This window comes from Vulpes vulpes, chromosome 10, assembly GCF_048418805.1.
Source record: "Vulpes vulpes isolate BD-2025 chromosome 10, VulVul3, whole genome shotgun sequence".
Taxonomy (NCBI): domain Eukaryota; kingdom Metazoa; phylum Chordata; class Mammalia; order Carnivora; family Canidae; genus Vulpes; species Vulpes vulpes.
The window spans coordinates 13,950,399-13,971,300 of NC_132789.1; the positions used below are offsets into that span (position 1 = coordinate 13,950,399).

The window sequence follows — 20,902 nt, forward strand, 5'->3', positions numbered from 1 at the left end:
AAAGTAGATTAGTGGTTGCCAAGACTGGGAGTTTGGTGGGAGAATGGGGGCTGGTGATAGCTGAAGGGCATGGTGGCTTGTAACAGGCCCTGTTTCTGGGGTACTCAATTAAATTGGCTGATGGAAGTCAAGAACCACAGTGATCTCAAGATAACAAAAGCCAAGTTATCTCAATTTTACCTTGTCTAGGAAGAAATGCAGAAACAGGTTTGTGGACACAGCCTTCCCCCACAGATATCTGTATAGCTCAAGGGCCTCAGTTTCCCCTTTTTTTCCTTATCTGCATTTGCATGAGGGATGGAAAGTGCCAACTGAGTGATAGGAGGTTGTAAAGTGCCCTTTCTCCTATGGCTGCTGAAGAGAATGCATTCTGGCATGGAGGAAGAAGCAGGGAAAGGTCAGAACTCATGGCTTTTTGTTTCTCCTAGGATGGCTAATCGAATCATATCCCACATACAGATAGAAAGTCATTATTAGCATGTTCTATGATAGGAATATTCTGTGCTGTTTTCTGTGGTGACCACTAGCTACTTGTGGCTACTGAGTACATGAAACTCACAGCCAAGGAATGGGATTTTTAAATAGGATCTAATTAATATGGGTATTAAATAGAATTAAAAATATAATTATTAAAAATTTTTATATTACTTGTGGTATATTAAATACATATTTAGTAATTTTATGTAATATAAATTATTGATATTGGGCAGCCTGGGTGGCTCAGCAGTTTAGCACCACCTTCAGCCCAGGGTGTGATCCTGGAGACCCAGGATCGAGTCCCACGTCAGGCTCCCTGCATGGAGCCTGCTTCTCCCTCTGCCTGTGTCTCTGCCTCTCTCTCTCCTCTCTGTGTATTCTCAGGAATAAATAAATAAAATCTTTAAAAAAATATAAGTTATTGATATTAACTACTAATCATAATAATTAATCTTAATAATTAGTATTACTTATTTCTATGTATGTATGCACAGAAAATTTTCTTTTATTTTTTAAAAGATTTTTATTAATTTGAGAGAGAGAGAGAGAGCATGGGTGGGGTGAGGGGCAGAGGGAGAAGCTGAGCAGGGAGCCCAATGTGGGGCTCAATCTTGGGACTCTGGGATCATGACCTGAGGGGAAGGCAGAAGCTTAACCTACTGAAATAGCCAGGTGCCCTAGAAATTTTCCATGTAATATATAATTCATCATTTGAAAATGTACAGTTCCATGATTTTTAGTGTATTTACGAAGTTGTGCAACCACCACTGCTATCCAGTTCTGGAACATTCTCATTCCCCCAGAAGTAACCCTGTATCCATCAGCCATCATTCCCATTTTCCACTCCTCCAGACCCCTGGCAACCACGAATCTAATCTCTGTATGGATTTGCCTATTCTGGACATTTCCTATAGATGGAAACATAGACCTTTTGTGCCGGGCTTCTTTCGTTCTTCATGTTTGTGAGGCTGATTCATGGTGTAGCTGGTGTCATTGTTTCATCCTTTTCATGGCTGAGTAATATTCCATTGTCTAGACATAACATATTCACTTATCCATTCATCCTATTAAATGTGCATTCATTTACATTTACATTTAAATAGCACATGGGACTAGTGGCCCCTGTATTGGTTAACAGAGATCTAGCACAGGAGGGAGAAGCTTGTCAAAGTAGACAAATCAGAGATCTGAGTTCTAGGGTGAGGCATGGCCCCTTGGTTTGGCTAACCAACTTGATGTGAGTGAGGGATCAATTAATTCCTCCCAGCTCTGAAGTCCCAAGACTATAATTTTTTTTAACAGACCAAGTCCCTACGCATAATGCAGGAGGTTAGATTCTGGATGGAGAATGTTTGTTTTAAGACCACCCAAACTCATCTGAGTTGTTTAAAGCTATATCCTGGCTGGACACACGGGGGAAATACCAGAGGTTCTCTCAAGTTTCTTCTATTTCTAGTGGAATGGGTACTCTGTCTTTGGAGCATGACTTCTCCCCCTGGGTCTCTGAGATCTGGGCAGGTGGTTACCTTGAAGACCTTCTTGGCCCAAGTCCTGAAAGCCTCTTCTTGTCCACAGAGCTCATCCCCTTCCCTCATCTTCAGGATTCTCTCTCCTCCCAGCTCCTCCAGGAGGGTGTCCACAGCATGTCCAAAGGCGCAGAAGTGAGGGTAAGCCCGGGAGCCAAGGCCAAACACAGAGAACCTGTCAAGGAGACAACAAAAGGTCTGTGCTAGAGGACTGTGGAGCATGAGGGGGAGTCTGGTATTATGGACTCTATGCCCTTCCCCTCCCATGCTGCCAAATTCATATGTTGAAATCCTCACTCCCAATGCGACCATATTTGGAGATGGGGCCTTTAAGGTGGTAAATGATTCCTAAGTTTGGGCCCTAGTCTAATAGGACTGGTGTCTTTTAAAAAAATTTATTTATTTATTTATTTATGAGAGAGAGAGAGAGAGAGAGTGCGAGCATGAGCAGGGGGAGTAGCAGAGGGAGAGGGAGAAGCAGACTCCCTGCTGAGTGGGGAGCCTGACATGAGACTTGATCCCAGGACCCTGGGATCATGACCTGGGCTAAAAGCAGATGCTTAACTGCCTGAGCCAGCTAGGCGCCCCAGGACTTGTGTCCTTAGAAGAAGAGACACCAATAGCACTCTCTCACTCTGACCCTGCAGAGAGGAGAGGCCATGTGAGGGCAGAGCAAGAAGGTGGCCATCTATAAGCCAGGAAGAGGGGCTTCACCAGAAACCAATCCTACTGGCACTGGACTTAAAGCCTCTAGAACTGCAAGGAAATAAATACCTGTTGTTGAAGTCACCCACTCTGGTATTTTGTTATGGTGGCCAGAGCAGACCAAGACATCTGGTATCTCTATGAGGACGGTGTTTAGCCCATGGTGGTCAGACAGCCCCAAGCCCACCCAGGGAAGGCTGTTTTAAAATCCAGGAGCCCTGGGACACCTGGGTGGCTCAACGGTTGAGCATCTGCCTTCGACTGAGGGCATGATTCCAGGATCCGGGATCGAGTCCTGTATTGGACTTGCTGCATGGAGTCTGCTTCTCCCTCTGCCTGTGTCTCTGCCTCTCTCTCTCTCTGTCTCATGAATAAATAAAATCTTTAAAAAAATAAAATAATATCTGGGAGCCCTTGGGGCCTGTTCTCCTTTCCTTCTGGTCTCTGTTAGGTGTGACCATCCTTGGGTGAGAATTCCCAATGGTCCCAAGGAGGATGAGTTAGATAGGGATAGCAATGACCCAGAACCGTTGGCTGTTTTTCATGTGTCCCTTTTTAAGCTGGAGAAATTAGTCTACTTTTTTGGGGAAGGCTTGAATTCTATAAGGGACACAACCAGATAAGTTTTAAGTACAAAGATAACAAAAAATCACAATACAGAGGTCTTCAGGGACCTGTATTAACGAGGGGATCAGAAGGACTCGTCATTAACACATCAAATGTTCACTGCATGTTAACTAACTGGGATTAAGGCAAAAACCTTAAAAAAAACCCACATCAAATATTGGTGTGCAAACAGGTTATTCTAAAAGGGGATGAAAGATTTATAAATATGCTGACTCCACCCCTTGTGATGTCTATGAAATTAATTTGCTTCACAAACACTCTTTGCCTAGATGCCACCAAGAAAATGTGGCTGTTTGAATCAGCAGGGGGTCAAGTTAATGAGAGTTTCCTCTCTGTTAAGGTGGGCTGCCTTGACTGGAGTACGAGAAGAGAAGGGCTGTGTCTCAGACGGCCACTCTTGCTAATTGACTGTCCTACAGACCCTTTATGTCACACTTCCAGGGCTTGGTCCTAGCTGCGTGTCTCGACCTCATGGGGACCAGAGCGACAGGTTGACAAGTGGGACAAGAACACCCCACCCCACTTCTTTCCTGGGTTGGAGTTTTCTGCCGTAGACTGTCATCTCAGACAAGCCCAGGAGCGGAGCTGTGTCAGCTATTCCGGCCTCTGAATCTCTTTGTTTAGGATGAAGGGGTCAAGTTGGCCAAAGATTGAGATGGGGGGTGTAGGGAAGGAGGAGGGGAAGCTAGGACGGGATTCCCATTCTCTCTGTCGTTGGAGAATGCGCTGGAGATGGGTCCAGGTGTCTCCCAGATCCAGTGAGAATTAGCATAGGTTAATATCCAGTCCTTGGAAAATTACATGCATGCTCCCTCACTGAGCCTCTTCTCTTTTCCTGCCCTTCTTTCCCTGAGCTTATAGAGGCTTTCCAAGGAAAGTACGTGGGATTAGGCAGTGTTTTCCTCCCATCACTCCTTTACCTGTCATCTTCCTAGAGCTGGATTTCCTCACATTCTCCTCCAAGGATGGTAGTGTGACAGGTAGGACAGCTAGTAACCAGGAGTGGACTGTTTGGAAGGGAACCGGAAGGAGCATTTCTGCCCCAAGCCATGCCCCTTAGCCTCAGCCTAACAGAGACTGAAAATTCCTAGCACCAGTCATGACTGTAGTTATGATGTTGTTCCTCAAATATGCAATACTTATGTTCATGGCGTCTGCCATTCATGACTTCCACCGATACTACTATTTCCTTATTACTGCTGTTTAACTTGCTTTCAATTTGTACTCATTAGCTTATCAAACTCAGTTGTGTTCACTACCAGATGGCTCAGGTGATTCATTCATTAGTATGTTTCCTGGTACACCTGAAGACCTGAAGTCCAGTTATTTCCTAGACTCCCATTTCCACCAACAACTTTGCCTTATTTTTTATTATTTTTTAAAGATTTTGTTTATTTATTCATGAGAGACAGAGAGAGAAAGAGGCAGAGACACAGGCAGAGAGAGGAGCAGGCTCCATGCAAGGAGCCTGATGCGGGACTGAGTCCTGGGATCTCAGCCTGTGATCATGCCCTGTGCCAAAGGCAGATGCTCAACTGCTGAGCCATCGAGGTGTCCCTATCTTTACCTTATGATTGCAAACTTCCCATTTTAAGTCTCCAAACCAGGAACTGGCAAACTTCTTCTCTTTTTTTTTTGTTAAAATTGCATTTTATTAATGCAGAAAATACATTGGTAATCAACAATTAAAGGAAATTGTGCTGCACGAATAATAATAAATGATGCTTGAAAGTCGTTGAGATGTTGTTTTCTTTTTTTAAAATTTATTTTATTTATTTATTTATTTATTTTATTTATATTTATTTTAATAAATTTATTTTTTATTGGTGTTCAATTTGTCAACATACAGAATAACGTAAACTTCTTAAACATGGGGCCAGAGAGTAAATATTTTTAGGTTTCTAGGCCAAGAAGCAAAATCGAAGCTATTCTGTAGATACTTACATAAGAGATGGAAAACAAATGCCTGTGCATTTTTATTAACAAAAAAAGTTTTAAAAAATTATTATTATTATTATAGTTATTGAGGATAATGTTTTAGTACTGTGCCTACTTATGAAGATAGAACTCCTTTTTTTGGGGGGGGGTAGAGTTTTGCTTAATTGGAGTTCAGCAATAATGTTTTCTTTCATCAGGTGAATTACAAATGCTCTATTGTAAAAACCATTCCCAGCTCTCGGGCTGTGTAAGAGTACACAGTGGCCAGGCTGTGTTGCACCTGCAGGCTGCAGCCTGCCAATGCCTGCTCTAAGCCATGATAGATTTCATAAGGAAAAAATGGGTCTGACTGTCAATGTACAAAACTGATGTTCAATGTCAAGCTAAAACAATGCCCTGATGTCAAACGTCACAGAATGAATTACACCAAGAATGAACCCTAATATAAATTATGCAGTTTGTGTGATAATGATGTGTCAGTGTAGGTCCATCAACTGTACAAATGTACCACCCTGGGTGGAGATGGTGGTGCTGGAGGAGGCTGTTTTTGTTGGGGCCTGGGAAGGGAGTATATGGGAAATCTCTATATCTTCCTCTCAGTTTTGCAGGGGACCTAAAAATGCTTTAAAAAAATAAAAGTCTATTAAAAAAGTGCCCTGCTGGACATAATACCTCAATACCCAGGACCCCTGTGATGTGTATCATCTAGCAAGCATTGTCCTGAGCAGGTATGAGAAGGTTCGGTTGGCAAAGGTCAGGAAGATTTGTGGCCAGGCCCAATACTTGGCTTAGATTAGCTGTGTTTATGGACATTGGCAAAACCAAGGACCTGACATCTAGTTTTCTTTCTTCCTAAATGCTCATTGAACTTAATTCACAACTGTTGAAATACAAAATATCTGTCCATCTACCTAAAATGATCTCTTGGTAAGTGACCACTGTACTCTGATAAGTAGGGGGTTGGGCCAATATTTTTTGACTCTGACTGCACATTAGAGGCACTTAGGGGAAATAAAGAAACTAAAAGGCAAAGCTTGGGTCCAATTCTAGACCAGTTACACAGGAATCTCTGGAAATAGGGCTTGGTTATTGGTATACTACAAACATCTCCAAACAATTTTGATGTGTATCCCAGGGTTAAGAGTGACTGAGGCATGGCAGGGTGTCCCCAAAAGTTTGTTTGGTGTAAAATGTATCACTAGGAAGGGCAGTTCAGTGAGATATTTCTAGGGAAGAACATCCTTCAGCACAAATGATGTGCTGATGATGGGGTGAGATTGGGCAATGGAGCTCTGAGAGTATGTACAGGAAGAGGTCACAGGAGAGCCCAGGTAGCATGCTTTACCAGGGTGGGTACAGTCCCCAGACAACCAGGGTGCAGCTGGTTATTCAAGAGATGGATGGGAGTAGAAGGGAGACCCTCCCCCCAAACAAAGAGCCCACTTTGCAACTGAATCCAGTTCCCCAAGATATCTTCCCTGATGCCCACGGCCCCTGCTCACCTCACATTTGCCAGGGGTCCAGCACTCTCAAAGTTGTCTCTGAGGTCTGGCCCATCACCCGATGACTTATGAGAATCAGAATATGAGGAAACACTATTGAACCGGACTTTGTAGCTCCTGCCAAAACAGAAGACAGCCTGTGAGTTCTGGTTTGGAACTCCCTCTGGGGTCAATGTCCCAATGGACCTTCACATGACAAGCCCTGTTTCTAGGACCTTCTCTTACATGTTGAGACCATAATGCTTCTATGGATGCTTCCAGAATGGATCAACTTACCCTCATCCATCACGACGATAGCTAGCCATCGGCACATGACACTACGTGTATTTAAAAGGTTCCTGACCACACTCGACTCCGGAATCTTGAGAATGAAACGGTCAAGATGATTTAATTGGCAAAAAGCCACAAATAGAATAGACCATCCCCTAACTATGAGACCAAGCTTCCTTGCTTCCCAAATTTTAACAAGCACAAGAATCATCATAGGATGCTGTTAAAGTGCAGGTTCTGATTCAGCAGATCCAGGCAGGACCTGAGTTTCTGCATTTCTAATGAGCACTCAAGGGATGCCAATGCTGGTGGTCCCCAGAACTCACTTTGAGTAGCCAGGAACTAACCTGTGCTGTCTACCATGTAGTAGCTATGTGCGTCTTTTTTTTTTTTTTTTAAGGTTTTATCCATTTATTTGAAAGACAGTGAGAGAGCGAGAGAGATCACAGAGGGAGAGGGAGAAGCAGAAACTGCTGAACAGGAAGCCTGATGAGGGGCTCGACCCCAGGACCCTGGGATCATGACCTGAGCCAAAGGCAGACACTTAACCGTCTGAGTCATCCAGGTGCCCCGGTAGCTATGTGTGTTTATCTAAACATAAAGTTAGGGATGCCTCCGTGGTTCAGTGGTTAAGCACCTGCCTTTGGCTCAGGGTGCGATCCTGGGATCCTGATAGAGTCCCGCATTGGACTCCCTGCGCTCGGTCTGCCTATGTTTCTGCCTCTTTCTGTGTGTCTCTCATGAATAAATAAATAAAACCTTAAAAAAACAAAGTCAAATTGATTTGAAATAAATACAGTTAAAAATCTGTTCCTCACTAGCGAGTGCTCAGGAGCCACATGTGGTGTGGCTGCCGTATTGGATGGCACAGATATAGAACATTTACACCATCCTAGAAAGTTTTATTGGATTATGCTGGACAACTCCCATTCAACATTCTCTTTCTAGTAAGTTATGGTCCTTGGACACTTCAAGGATCTGTCACATTTCCCATTTCAAGTAAACGTGGAAAATGTTCAGCACTGAGACATGGCATGAAAAGAGATTCAACTTCTTATTAAACTATTTTGAAGCAGAAGGAAGATGTCACTGGGACTCAAACCTCAGCACGAGAGGCTCAGGAGACTTGAGACTTAAAAAAAAAAAAAATCCAGTTTCCCTGTTCTCCTCCCAAAGTGGGAAGTTTTGTTCTTAGACGAGGCAAAAACAAAACATAAAAACACAATAAAAGACCAAAAAACACAACAAAACGACTCCTCCCAAAACAAAAGACCAACACCCAAACCAAAACAAAACGTCTCAACAGACAAATCTGAGTGCAAAAGACAAAAAAAGACATTGCGCATTCTGGCAGCAGGGCTTGTAAGCTGGACGTTCTTCAAAGTTTTTGTTCCAGCGTCAGGAAAGTTCTAAATATATGTAAGTGTATTTTCTGCCCTAAAATAGTCTCACATTGAGTCATTTCTGCAAATAAGTCATGCAACATATCAGGGGGTGGCTGTGTTGTTAGTGTGGGAGGGATGGTTGATGCTTGTGGGTTAAAAATAATAGCACATGTATTTGTATGAGGTTTGAGGTTTTTCCAAACGCTTTCCTCTTTGTTTTTATCCTTTGATCCTCTCAACAACTCCCAGAGGTAGTTAGGGCGGAGACGATTTCTCCCCATTTGGCAGATGAGAAAGACTGAGACCCAGAGAGGTCAAATGCCTTGCTCAAGGTTACTTAGTGAGTGAGTGGCACAGCCTGGGTTAGAACTCAGGTCTCCTTGAGACCCACATGTGTCCTTGGATGCTTTGGCCCTGGGCATGCATGCACATGTGCACACACATGCCCACACGCATACACGAACATGGTGCATACATGTGCACCAATGTGTGCACACACAGATGGGCACACACACACATGCACATGCACACACGCACACACACACATGCACACACGCACACACACTCTACCTCTGCTGGCTGTCACGAACTGCAGCCAGACCATGGACTTCTGTGTCACCTTGGGGGAGGGGAGGCCCTTTACGGGGAAAGAAACGCAAGGGTTCCGGGTACCTAGAGGGGAGAAAGGATGGTGCCCTCTCTCTCCCTGAAGGAAGGGTGAGGGGGAGCTTGTGGTGATCACCTAGGAAGGAGAGGGACAGGGAGAGTGGGGACAAAGGTGGCTGAGCAGGAGGGACACAGCTATCCCTTGGATGTGGAATGTATGTGAACTCGCCAACAGGTGCTTGGCTATGAGAAAACCAGGAGAGGTTTTCTGCAGACTATGGCCTCTAAGTAGCAGTCAGCTATGGCATTTGCTCTGCTCCATGCTGGAGGGGACACTGTGTTGGTCTCACTGAAAGATAGCTCAGCTTGCACACGCCATATGTTCTCTACTTTATGCAGGACTTTGGGCTTTGCAAGGGTACTCAGGATTACAGGTGTTTGTCACCTTACAAAATATCTTTCAAACCCAACACCACATTGGAATGCAATTTCACTATGAACATCTTTTGGCTACAGGCATTTTTTTTTTTTTTTTTTTTTTTTTGCCTTATGAGGTATCTTATCTTCTGAACTCAACCTCTACATTAGCCGGCAACTCCACTGAGAGCATCTGATGGAACAGTTGTGGGGAAAGAAGCTCATTTTCATTAATTTTGAAGCTAGGTTTCCAAAGCGGAAAAATAGTAAGAACTGGTGTTTACACGGGGCTCCTAAGTTTTCACAAGATGCTTACATCTATTTTCTCCTTTGATTCTTACAAGTTAAGAAGGTAAGGCAGGTATAACAAGCCCTATTTGGTGGAAAAAGAAACTGGGACTTGGGGCAGTGCAGTCACCCGAGAAGTCAAAATATCAGCCCCAGTGGACCCCAGACACCCACCAGTTAAAAATGCTCACAAATGGACTTCAGGTCACAAAAACCCGCCAGACTCAAATGTGAAACCCAGATGCCAAAAGATAATCTTCAGCTGCTTCCAGAGTGTGTAATGTGACCCTGGAGGGTCATTCACTTACTTCCTTTCCTCATGCACAGAGTTGGGATGCCTCATTTCCATCAAAGCACAGCCGAATTTCTGGAAGCCAAAAGAGAGGATTGAAACGTGAAGCACGGATTTCGAAACATGGAATAGGGTTGGGCATTGAGAGTCTGGGGTCCTGGCTGGCACAAGAGGAGCCTAATGGCTCCAGGGGCCAGGATACTAGAGATGGTCAGGGGTTCAGGCTGGGTAGCTGTACTCCAGCTGCAGGTGCATTTGGAAGGGCCAGCTGATAAAGGGGCTAGAGGTGTGAACCTTTTACCCCCAGCTCACAAACCCCCATTGTGGCTTTCTCTTTGTAAAAAGATTGTCCCCACTTCTCTCAGCTGGAGCAGGGGATGCCAAGGTCCTGATTGGAGCATCCAATCCAAAGCAACAGCTCACTCAGGCAACAGCATTTTCACTTGGAATTGGCTAGTCAGTGGACACTGAGAGATTGAGGTCTGGGAAGTGTCCAATCTCTGTGGAACTTGGATCCAAATCAAAGTCACAGGCTTTTGAGGCTCTGGGAGGATTTGCTACTGACTGGCAGGTATAACTGCTCCCCCCCACCTTCCCAATGGAGAACATGCTAGAATAGGTGAAAGCTCATCTTACCTCCCCATTCTCAGGTGGGTCTCCATTGCCAAAAGTGCTGGTAACCACCAGGACCAGAGTTTCATGCTCCAGGTGTACAATGTCATATTCTTCCATGGACATCACCTAGGAGGGCAAGGGTGAAGGAATGGTGGGGGAGAGGAAGGGAGAAGGTGGCAAGAGAAGAGATAAGAGAGAACAAAAAGTGATGGGGGGAGAAGAGAGACAAGGGGACAAGATAAGTCATCTTGAGCTGTTGCCTTTGGAAGGAGAACTAAAAGTTCTGAGTGTCACTATTTTAATGGGCTCAAGTCGGTAGACCTAAAATTTTTGGCAGTGTGGGACCTTTCTGTGGTCACAGTGGCCTGAAGGACCATAAAGAACCTGGGGCAGTGGTGGAAGGGGTTAGCTGCTAATAGAGACAGATCTTGATGGAGATCCTTGGGCTTATAATCAACTGGTTGTGGAATCTTCTTGACCACAATAGGCTGAGAATGGCCCAGCTGGATCTGCCCAAGTCTGCTCAGCTTCCTTGCTAACCCTCCCTCCAGCAGCATGGGACCTGGGTGAAGTAATTCTGAGATCCCTGCCGTAGGGAAGATATTGCCCTATATCTCAGCATCTCTTGAGCAACATTTCTCCAAGTAGGTTCTAGGGAAGCCCAGTCTCCTGAGAGGCTCCTCGAAAATAAGTGAGCCATGAACAAATACGTTTATATTCTATCCCCTTCTCATTTGGAAATTAGAATACAATTGACCTTGAACAACATGGGTTTGAACTGCGTGGGTCCACTTATATGTGGTTCTTTTCCAATAAGGACAATACAGTATTGTCAATGCAGTTTCTATTCCTTCTGGTTTTGTTAATAACATTTTCCTTTCTGTAGCTTACTTTACTATAAGAATACAGCATATAATACATACAACATACAAAATACGTGTCAATCAACTGTTCATGTAAGGCTGGTCAACAACAGGCTATCTGTAGTTCAGTTTTTGGGAGTCAAGAGATACATGCAGATGTTCAGCACCCCTGGCCCCCATGTTGCACAAGGGTCAACTGTGCAGACTTGCAAATTGAAGGCTCTGTGATATCATTGAAATGGGTTTAATGCAGAGCTTCCCAAACTGACCCCAGAATGTTTTCTCATCAACCCTCTAAGATTTTGCTTTGAGATGGGGTTTAATTTTGTGATTCCTGGACTCCTGGAAGGTCACGGGAAGAGGGGCATCAAAGTCCCCTGAAATTTATACGAATATGCATGTACATGCTGATGCGCACCTTGTGATGTGCTTGTGCATCCATTCTCAAAGGTTCTTTTTCTCTGTTAACTTCCTTCACTCCCCTTCCCAACTATATATTTACCACATGGGACCAGGGAACTGACACTGCCCGCTACCCACCTTGGCATCAAAAGCATGTTTGAAGATCTCACACAAGGTTTTAGCATAGGCCTGTGACTTGCCCGTCTCAGTGGCATAAAGGATGGTCGCCTTGACCCTCTTGGCCATTGCCTGCCCCATGAGCTTGGCCGAGAACTTGACGGCTCTGGGGGGAAGAGGATGGAGAAGAAAATGGGAAATGTAGAAAAGAGGGAAGATGCTAGGCTGGGGCTTTGTGGCAAGGATCATGATCCTTGGAATGTAACGGGAGAGAACTTACTCTTCTCTTGATCTCTGATGGTTTCAGGGACACTAGAAGCCTAAGTTTAGCACCATATCAACCCTTTTATTAAATCTTTCAAGAGAAACTAGTTAGGGCAGCCCAGGTAGCTTAGTGGTTTAGTGCTGCCTTCGGCCCAGGGTGTGATCCTGGAGACCCGGGATGGAGTCCCACGTCAGGCTTGCTGCATGGAACCTGTTTCTCCCTATGCCTGTGTCTCTGCCTCTCTCTCGTGAATAAATAAATAAAATCTTAAAAAACAAAAAAGCGCAACTAGTCATGAGCTAACATGGTTGTTAGTTTTGTTAGTTTGTTGCTTGCCTGACCAATCCCAGTCTGAGAACCTGGGTTTGCCAAGCATGGCCCCCAAAGATGATAGTTCATTCATTCATTCATTCATTTGTTCGTTCATCAAACATTTGTTGAGTGCTACATCATGTGTCAGGCATAGTTATAGGAGCTGAAGAACATAGACATGGAGCTTAATTCTAGTGTGTGTCTGTATGTGTATGTGTGTATGTGATAGAAAGAGAGACACTAATAAATCACCAGGTATTGAATTAGAAGGGATTTTAGAGGCTTATTTATCCAAAAAGGAGGACTTGCTCCAGTTTAGTCAGGCTTCATATACAGGATCTTGCACAGAGCCTGATATCTAATAGGCACTAAATAAGTATCTAACAAAAGAGGGAAGGAATGAATTTTAAAGACACTGCTACCACCGAATCCCTGGGGAGCCTAACTATTAAGTCTAGGCTCTTTCTAGCTAAATGGAGGATTCAGAACCAGTGTTCCTTCCCTCCTGCCAATGAGGGCGTGGGGGTGGCAGATAGGCAGAGGCTCAGGAATGCCTGGGCTCACCTTCTGAGCTGGCACCCCTGCTCCAACATGGAACCTTAGAGTAGACAAATTGCTAATTAGCCCCACCTGGGGATTATTGGTGGGAAATTCATTTTTTTTTAAGAATAAGGGAAACCACCCACACTGCAAGAGCACTCCGAGCTAAGAGGGAGAAACAGAAAAGAATAAAAGGTGTCTGGAGGATTCCCTTTGCATGATCAGAGCATAAAAAAGCATCTATAATTAACCACCATTGTTTCTACCCCACACTTAATAGTGCAATTAATGTTTTAGATTTCTTACTCTCTCTTCTCCCAAAAACAGCTCTACTGAACTAAAGCCAAAGCCTGCCCTCCCTGAGAATATCCGTGATTCTCTTGTTAGGGAAAGGATGGCCACTGATGTGTTCTTGTTTGGCTGCAAGATGGGGTTAGGTGGAAAGAGAGACAAGCGTGGGAGATAGAGGGACAGAGGTGCCATGGGCCATGTGACTGGAGCCAGGACCTAGGTCTGCAGTCCCTGCAGGACCCACCAGTGCCTTTCTTCTGGGGTTCATGGCATGGATGGCATCTGTTGCACATCGTGGGATTGTACCCAGAGAGTTCTGGACCTGAGGGTGCTGATGGAAGAGTTGCTCACTGTGTATCCAGCTCCTCTGCCAAAAGGTTAACTCCAAACAGGGGTCTCCGCTGAGTGGGTCTCTTTAGGAGAAGGCTGCTATCCCCATTAGATCATCTCTGTCAGCCCCACCTAACTTGTCAGCGGATCCCGTGGTTGGCCACACATTCTTTAGGATCATTACTCTTCTGTGGCTTGGCCCATCATCTCCTTCCTGCCCTCCTTTGCTCGGTTAAGTCTATTCATCTCATAATTCAGCCCAATTGTCATTTTCTGAAGGAAGCCCTCTCTGACCTTCCAATCTCGGCTAACTCTATTTATGGCACCATGAATCATTCCTCAATGGCACCTGTAATGTTTCCTGTATTGGTGTGATTCTTGGGAAACGAATGGCTGTGAGCTTTGACAGGAACAACATTTATCTGGCTCATCAGGCATGGCTGGAGCCTAGCACAGTGCCTGGCACAGAGTAGGCCCTCAGTATTCATTTGTTGGACAAATGAATGAATGAAGGAAAGAATGAATGAGTGGTGTTAGAGCTCAGCCTCTGGTGAGAGTCCTCGCGAGTTGGCTTGTTCCAGCTCCTTCCCACCTCTGGGTGCAGTGACTTCATGTCAGTAGCTTGAAATTGGCCAGAGGGGGAGTATTTACACCATGGAAATTGGCAAATGTTATAAATCTATTATTCTTATTATAATTACTAGTGCAGTTATTATTTTTAGGAGAGCTGGTTTATCAACATGCTATTGCCTCCAAGACAAGAATTTAGGACATGGGAGGTGAGCAATGTGAGACTGGTAAGGAAAAAAGTTGAAGCAACATCCGCATCTCAGATCCTGAGGCAAAGAAGGCATGAGGGGTTCAGAGAAGATGGAAAAATCACATCACAAAAGGGGTCAGAGGGCCAAGCATCAGCGCAGCCTCCTTTACTGGGGCTCACTGATTTTGGAGGCATTCCCATCTCCCACCCACTTCAAGACACTTACTCTGCCAACTTCTTGAAACCGATGGCTCGCCGCTTTGTGGGGGTCCCATTGGTACCTTTCCAGACATGGGTGTTCCAAGGCTCCGGCTGGGAAGAGAGGACCATAGTCACCACAGTGAGGGAATCCAGCTCCTCCTGGGGGATGCTCAGGACTTCCTGGGTGCTCGTGGCTCCCAGCTATGTCCAACCCTCAGCTCTTGAAGGGACTGCTGGTGATGAGCATGGGGTCCTTGCACAGAGTAGCTGGTCCAGTCTCCCTGCATTGTCCTGCTAGACCTTTCCACTCAGCCCTTGGTCCCACTCAAACACTCCCCTGGGGACCCCTGACTATTCACTTTGCCTCCACTAGTCTTTTAGCTAGAGCTACACTGTCCAATATGGTAGCCATCAGCCACATTGGCTGTGGAGCACTTAGATGTCCAAAGAGCAGATCTGAATTCAGACATGCTTGAAGCAAAACAGGCATACCAAATATTGAAGACTTAGCACAAAAGAGGCAGGGAGGGGCAGGACCTGGTATTCGAAGGAGGGGGTAAGCCGGTAGTTGAGCATCTCCTGGTGGAAGACAGGAGTGATGCTGCCAGACATGGGGGGCACAATCCACACCCAATCAGCAGGGCAGCCCCCTCGGCAGCGGTATTCATTCTCCATGTGCTTAATGAAGGACTCGGTGGCAGAGTGGTGGTCAACGATGGTCACTTTGTCACTCTGCAGAAGGAAAGGGGACAAGGAGTCAGGAAGAAAGGGAAGCTGGGGTACTTTGGGATACCCTTCCCCATAGAGCAGCGTTTCCCAGAATATTGTCCTGGAGGTGATGTTAGGCAACGTGGAGTGGCTCTCCACATTTCTCTCTCAATTATACCCACGGGAGAGTCTCCTTTTGGTACTAACACATCTCTAATGCCTCTCTTGCCAAGTTTCGTCTCCCCCTGCCACCCCACTGGCTTTTTCATGAGAGAGGAACCTCAGACAGTGCTGAGCTAGAATTTAACAACTTTGCATTGTTTTCCTTGTGTTTGTTTGCTTATTAATTAATATCATAATCACCTTCTATTTATGGCAACTGATACTGACTCTCCATTTATGGTGCTGATACAAAAGCCTCTTAAAATAAAAAAAGTACTGAGGATGAGTTGATTAAAATTAAAACCGAGAAATCACAGTAAAGGCGCGGGACTGCTTATCTGGGTAACCAGTCCCTAGGGCCCATTCTGGTCAGCTGCCCTGGATTCACACCTTGTCTAGACAGTGCTTTCCCTCTTTGCCCACAAAACCTTACCCCTTTCTGCATTTTCTTTCCTCAATCACTCACCCGCTCCCATCTCTCCCATCTCTGGCTCACTGGTCCCCCCAGTCCACTGAACTACACTGTATCCTTCTCAACGACTCCTGAAAACCTCACTCCTCCACGGTTGAGGGAGAAGAGGGGGCTTCCTTCCCTATCACCCCATCTCGACCTGTATCTTCCCTGGGATACTCCCCAGTGTGTCCATTCTCCCTACACCCACAGTTCATGTTCATGTCCATCCATGACCTGATGCTTTCATTCTACTGTCTGTGCCTTCCATGTATGTCTAGGAGGGCCTAGCTTCCCAGACTCTCAGCCCCCAGAGGATATAGAGCTGGTTTCTATTACAGAGAGTGATCTCTAGTCTATAGTCTTCTATAGACTTCTGCCCAGGATAATGCCAGCTTATGGCTGTCACCCTGGCATAATTATTAGCAGCATCGTCCTTTTGCACTCAGGAGTACTGTGGTTTAGATAATAAATTCTACAGCCATTCTACGTAATACCACCCACTGACCTCACGCATTGAGGGGCCTATATGCTTCTGATAATGAAGAGGGGTATTTGTGTCTGTTATGTGATAGTCTGAAACCTGAAGAGGTGACAAGACACAGAGGATGCCTGCCATTCAATTCTAATAAATCTTAAACAATAAATCACACTGCCCCTCATCCCTATCTATTCATCTCTTCTTCAAATGGTCTCCACCTAAGATCCAAAATGGAGACTAAGGCATGTATTTTGGGAAGTAGACCTTGCTGACGGACAGATACACCCCTGGCAGCCAGGTCTCTTGACATTCTGCTTCAAGCCTCTGGAAAGTTTTAGTTTCCCCTGGAGACTGGACAGCCAGGATGTGTGCCCTATGCTACCTGGAAGCTATAGAGGACAGCAATGTTAATTTCCACCAGTGCCTGGTCCTTCCACAGGGAGGATGTCTTCCTCATGTCCAAGTTCATCTTCTTGGCCACTTCCTGAAAAAAGAACAAAACACAGACTCACAGGCTGGGCCACCTTTGGAGAGACAGGGCTAGCTAGTGTCACCAATGAATAGTCAATTCATAGCCAGATAGATGAATTCACTCAAAAGATTTTTCTATTGAGTATGTACTGGTAGCAGGAAACTAGAGAGACTTGGATGGCCCCTTTGTTTTTGAGCTTACCTTCTAGTGGGGGAGAGAGACAGTTAATATTATAATGAGTGCTAATTCCCAGGGAGAAAATAAGACAAGGAAATGAGATGAAGAGGGATATGGGGGTTGGGTTGAGCCGGGATAGTCAGGGAAGGCCGACTGTGGAAGTGGCACAGCAGAGACCAAAATGATGGGAAGAAGCAAGATATCTGCAGGTCTACTGAGGGAAGGTTCTAGGCAGAGAGAACAGCAGGCGCAAAAGCCTTGAGGTGGGGTGAGGCTTGCACCATCTGAGATACAGAAAGAAGGTCAGTGTATTTGAGGGGCGTGGGTAGTGAGCCAGGGGAGTTGGTGGGAGAGAGGCAGGATTGGATCATGCAGGACCTGGGACGAGCCTAAGGAGTGGAAATTTCATTCCAAATATCATGGAGAGGGTCTTTGGAGGGTTTTAAGCAGAAGTGTGGGTCTGGGAGTGACATGATCTGCTTTTTGGAAGGGAAAGCTCTCCACTGATTCTGCTCCATGCCTGGAGTAGCCATACTTGGGATCAGATCAGGGATGCTTTGAGCTCAGGGGGGACACCTGCCTGACTCTTATTTGAGAGATAAGGAAACTAGGCTCAGCGAGGTCCGTAGAGCCATTTGGCCTCGGAGCTAGAGCCCAGGCAGATGCATAATGTTCAAGATCTGAGAGCTGCTCCCTAGCCAGCCAACTCCATTGGCAAAACTACTGGAAAAAACCCAACTCCTGACATGTTACAGCTCAAGCTGAACCAGGGGCTGATGTCAGGAGTCGGGAAGACCCAATAGCAAATTCATTAATTAGAGCCTTGCTTTTCTTTCCTCTGTCAATTCTAGTCACTTGTGGGAGCCCAGGTCTCATTATGGGGCTATGAGGCGACAATTTCTCAGGTTTGGGTAAACTGCTTCCCAGCCCAGCTGTCAACATTTGTACATAACAGCAGTCAGACTGGGAGGGCAGGCGTGGGAGCGAGTCTCATTTAAGTTACTCGGGAATGACTCCCTGCAATCGAAATGTAAGCAGAGATCATGAAAGCAGATCTCATATTAATTCATTCTTTGAGGCTGAGGTGTGAGGTTCTGCTGTGGTCCGTTGGCGGTGACACACAGAAAGAAATTTGCTGCTTTACATGAATACATACAAAACTTGAGTTATTTTATGAGAGAGGAAAGTGTGTCTAGCCATTATGCTGCTACTGTTATTTCTACACCACTACTTTGGTTAAAAGAATGGAAAGCAGTTGCAGGAAAAAAAAAAAAAAAGACTGTATGATTAAAAAAAAAAAATCCCCAAATGTGACTTGAGCCACATCTATAGAAATTGCCTGAAACATCTTTTCCTTTCCTGCTGGAAGTTCGTACAGATCAGTGGCTGCCTGGTAGACTCTTTTGGGGAGCTTTGAAAAATGTTGGTTTCTAGGCTCTATCCCTGAGCAATTATAACCAAATCCTGGTGAGTGGGACTCGGGCATAATAAAGTTCCCAAGGTAATTCCAGCGTGTGGCAAGGCTGAGGACCCCTGGCTTCTGTTTCCAAAACTTTGAGACCTACTTGGCCAAACAGTGTGTGAGTTTAAGGTATAGAAATCTAACATGTTGTTTGACACATTTATATATTGCAATATGATTACCACTGTTAGTTAACACCTCTGTATCATGCCACATAATTATTATTTCTTTTTCTGTGGTGGAACAATTAAGATCTAGTCTCTTAGCAACTTTGAAGTTTATAATTCAGTATTGTTGACTATAATTACTCTTCCATGCATTGGATTTCCAGAACTTATTTATCTTTTTGCTGCAAGTCTGTACCCTGAAACATCTCCCTAACTCCCCCACCCACCAGCCCCTGGTAATCAGCATTCTCCTCTCTTTTTTTTATGAGTTTGGCTTTTTTAGATTCCATATACATGTGATATCATATCATTTGTTTTTTCTCTCTCCGACTTATCTCACTTAGTGTAATGTCTCAAGGCCCATCCATGTGAACACCCATGGATTTTAACAACATAAACCTAATGCTCAACTCTCAGTTCTAATCTTGCCTTATTTACTGTGTGACATCAGCCCAGCTCACCACTGCTCTGTTTCTTAGCACCTCCTTTTGAAACACAGCCTACCACAGCAGACAGTTGTTAGGAATAACAGTCGCTGGCAAGACCACAGCTATCCTGGTATCTGCCAGGTCTGAGCTCCAGACTCCACCCTAGCAGCGTTTAGTAGAGGAGGATGACTCAGTCAAGGAGGGAATCAGACCCGCTGCAGAGAAATGTATATGCTGGCCAACTGCTGCCAACCCTCCTCCTTTGTTTTTCAGAAAAAAGGCAAGAAATGTCTTGAGTTCATGGGTCATTTTCTTTAAGGTTTTATTTATTTATTTGAGAAAGAGAGAGAGAGCATGAGCAGAGGGTGTGCCAGAGGGAGAGGGAGAAGCAGATTCCCCACTGAGCAGGGAGCTGGATGCAGGACTCTGGGATCCCAGGTCCTGGGATCATGACCCTAGCGGAAGGCAGATACTTAACCGACTGAGCCACCCAGGTGCTCCTTTATGGATCATTTTCAAACTGGCCTAATAAGAGGCCAAGTGTAGCTGGGTGGTTAGGACCTTGGACCATTAAGCCAGACTGAGTTCACATCCCATCTCTGCCACTCACTAGCTGGGTGACCTTGAGCTTGTCGCTTTAACCTTTGAAAGGCCTCAGCTTCCACATCTGTGAAATGGGGATTAGCATACCTGGAGGTTGTGCTGGGGATGAAATGAGCACATAACAGACACAAAGTGCTTGGAACAGTGCCTAGCCCAGAGTACATGCACTGTTCCTGCTGTGGATGCCCTGGGATTTGCCAGGGGCCCCACCTAGGGTGCAGGTTCTGTTCTAACCTCTTCCAGTTTCCATGACCCAAAGCTCGGCTGTGGGGAAAGGACCATTGGGCCCACCCCCTCTGCCTCCTGCTGGCCCATCGTGATGGCCAGGGAGGGACCTCACCTCCAGGATGTTGTATCGAGAGTTGTCACAGTAGTCACGGACGCCAATCTCTGTGCCCATGTACCAGCCGCTGAAGGGACAGGCGCTGAACTCCAGGCCGCCGATCTCCAGCAGCATGTTGGACACAGCGGGGAGGCCGTACCACTTCAGGCCCAGATCCTTGAACCACTCAAACCTGCGGAGAGTGACACAGCCCAGCTCACCACGGGGCAGGAGCCTCTCAGGCAGACATGTGGGCGGAGCAGCCTGAGTCTGGGGATGTGGAAATGCCAGCAACCTCCTGGGACGTCAGAATCTTTCTCCCGGGCTCCGCTTCAGACCTGTGGGATCACAGCCGGGGCTGATGATAAGCATTTGAAACAAGTTTCCCAGGTGATGGGGATGAACATCCAAGCCCAGGAACCACTGCGCTGGGCTGATATTTATCTCCTGAGCCCACTCTGAAAGTTAATCCAGCAGAAAGGGAGTCTTGCCAAATTCCTTCCTACCTCAGGGCCTTTGCATGGCACTTTCTTCTTCCTGGGACCTTCTCTCTTCCTTCTGTGTCTGTCCAGCCCTTATGCCAACTTTAATTCTTAGCTAAAATGTTGCTTACTCTGAGAAATCTTCCCTGATGCTTGGTTTAGCTTGGGTCAGGTGGCTTTATCCCTCTGGGAACCATAACATTTCTTTTGTGGCACTTTTTGGGAACTAAGTGGTTATTTATTTGAGTAATAGTATGT

General features: G+C 45.6%; 1 protein-coding gene across 9 annotated transcripts in view; it reads right to left on the reverse strand.

Moving 5' to 3' along the window:
- The window catches only part of NOS1 (nitric oxide synthase 1), a 180,033-nt gene that overhangs the window by 27,338 nt on the left and 131,793 nt on the right, over positions 1-20,902 (reverse strand). For 8 of the 9 annotated variants that reach the window (XM_072722934.1, XM_072722935.1, XM_072722933.1 and 5 more), the window contains exons 10-18: positions 20,181-20,355; positions 16,914-17,015; positions 15,267-15,461; positions 14,755-14,840; positions 12,052-12,196; positions 10,670-10,774; positions 10,050-10,108; positions 6,776-6,892; positions 2,004-2,178 (exon numbers count right to left, since the gene is read on the reverse strand). In XM_072722934.1, the coding sequence (XP_072579035.1) occupies positions 2,004-2,178; positions 6,776-6,892; positions 10,050-10,108; positions 10,670-10,774; positions 12,052-12,196; positions 14,755-14,840; positions 15,267-15,461; positions 16,914-17,015; positions 20,181-20,355 (1,159 nt within the window). Of the gene's footprint in view, positions 1-2,003; positions 2,179-6,775; positions 6,893-9,000; positions 9,103-10,049; positions 10,109-10,669; positions 10,775-12,051; positions 12,197-14,754; positions 14,841-15,266; positions 15,462-16,913; positions 17,016-20,180; positions 20,356-20,902 lie in introns of all 9 variants that reach the window. The other variant, XM_072722939.1, reaches the window with a different exon arrangement.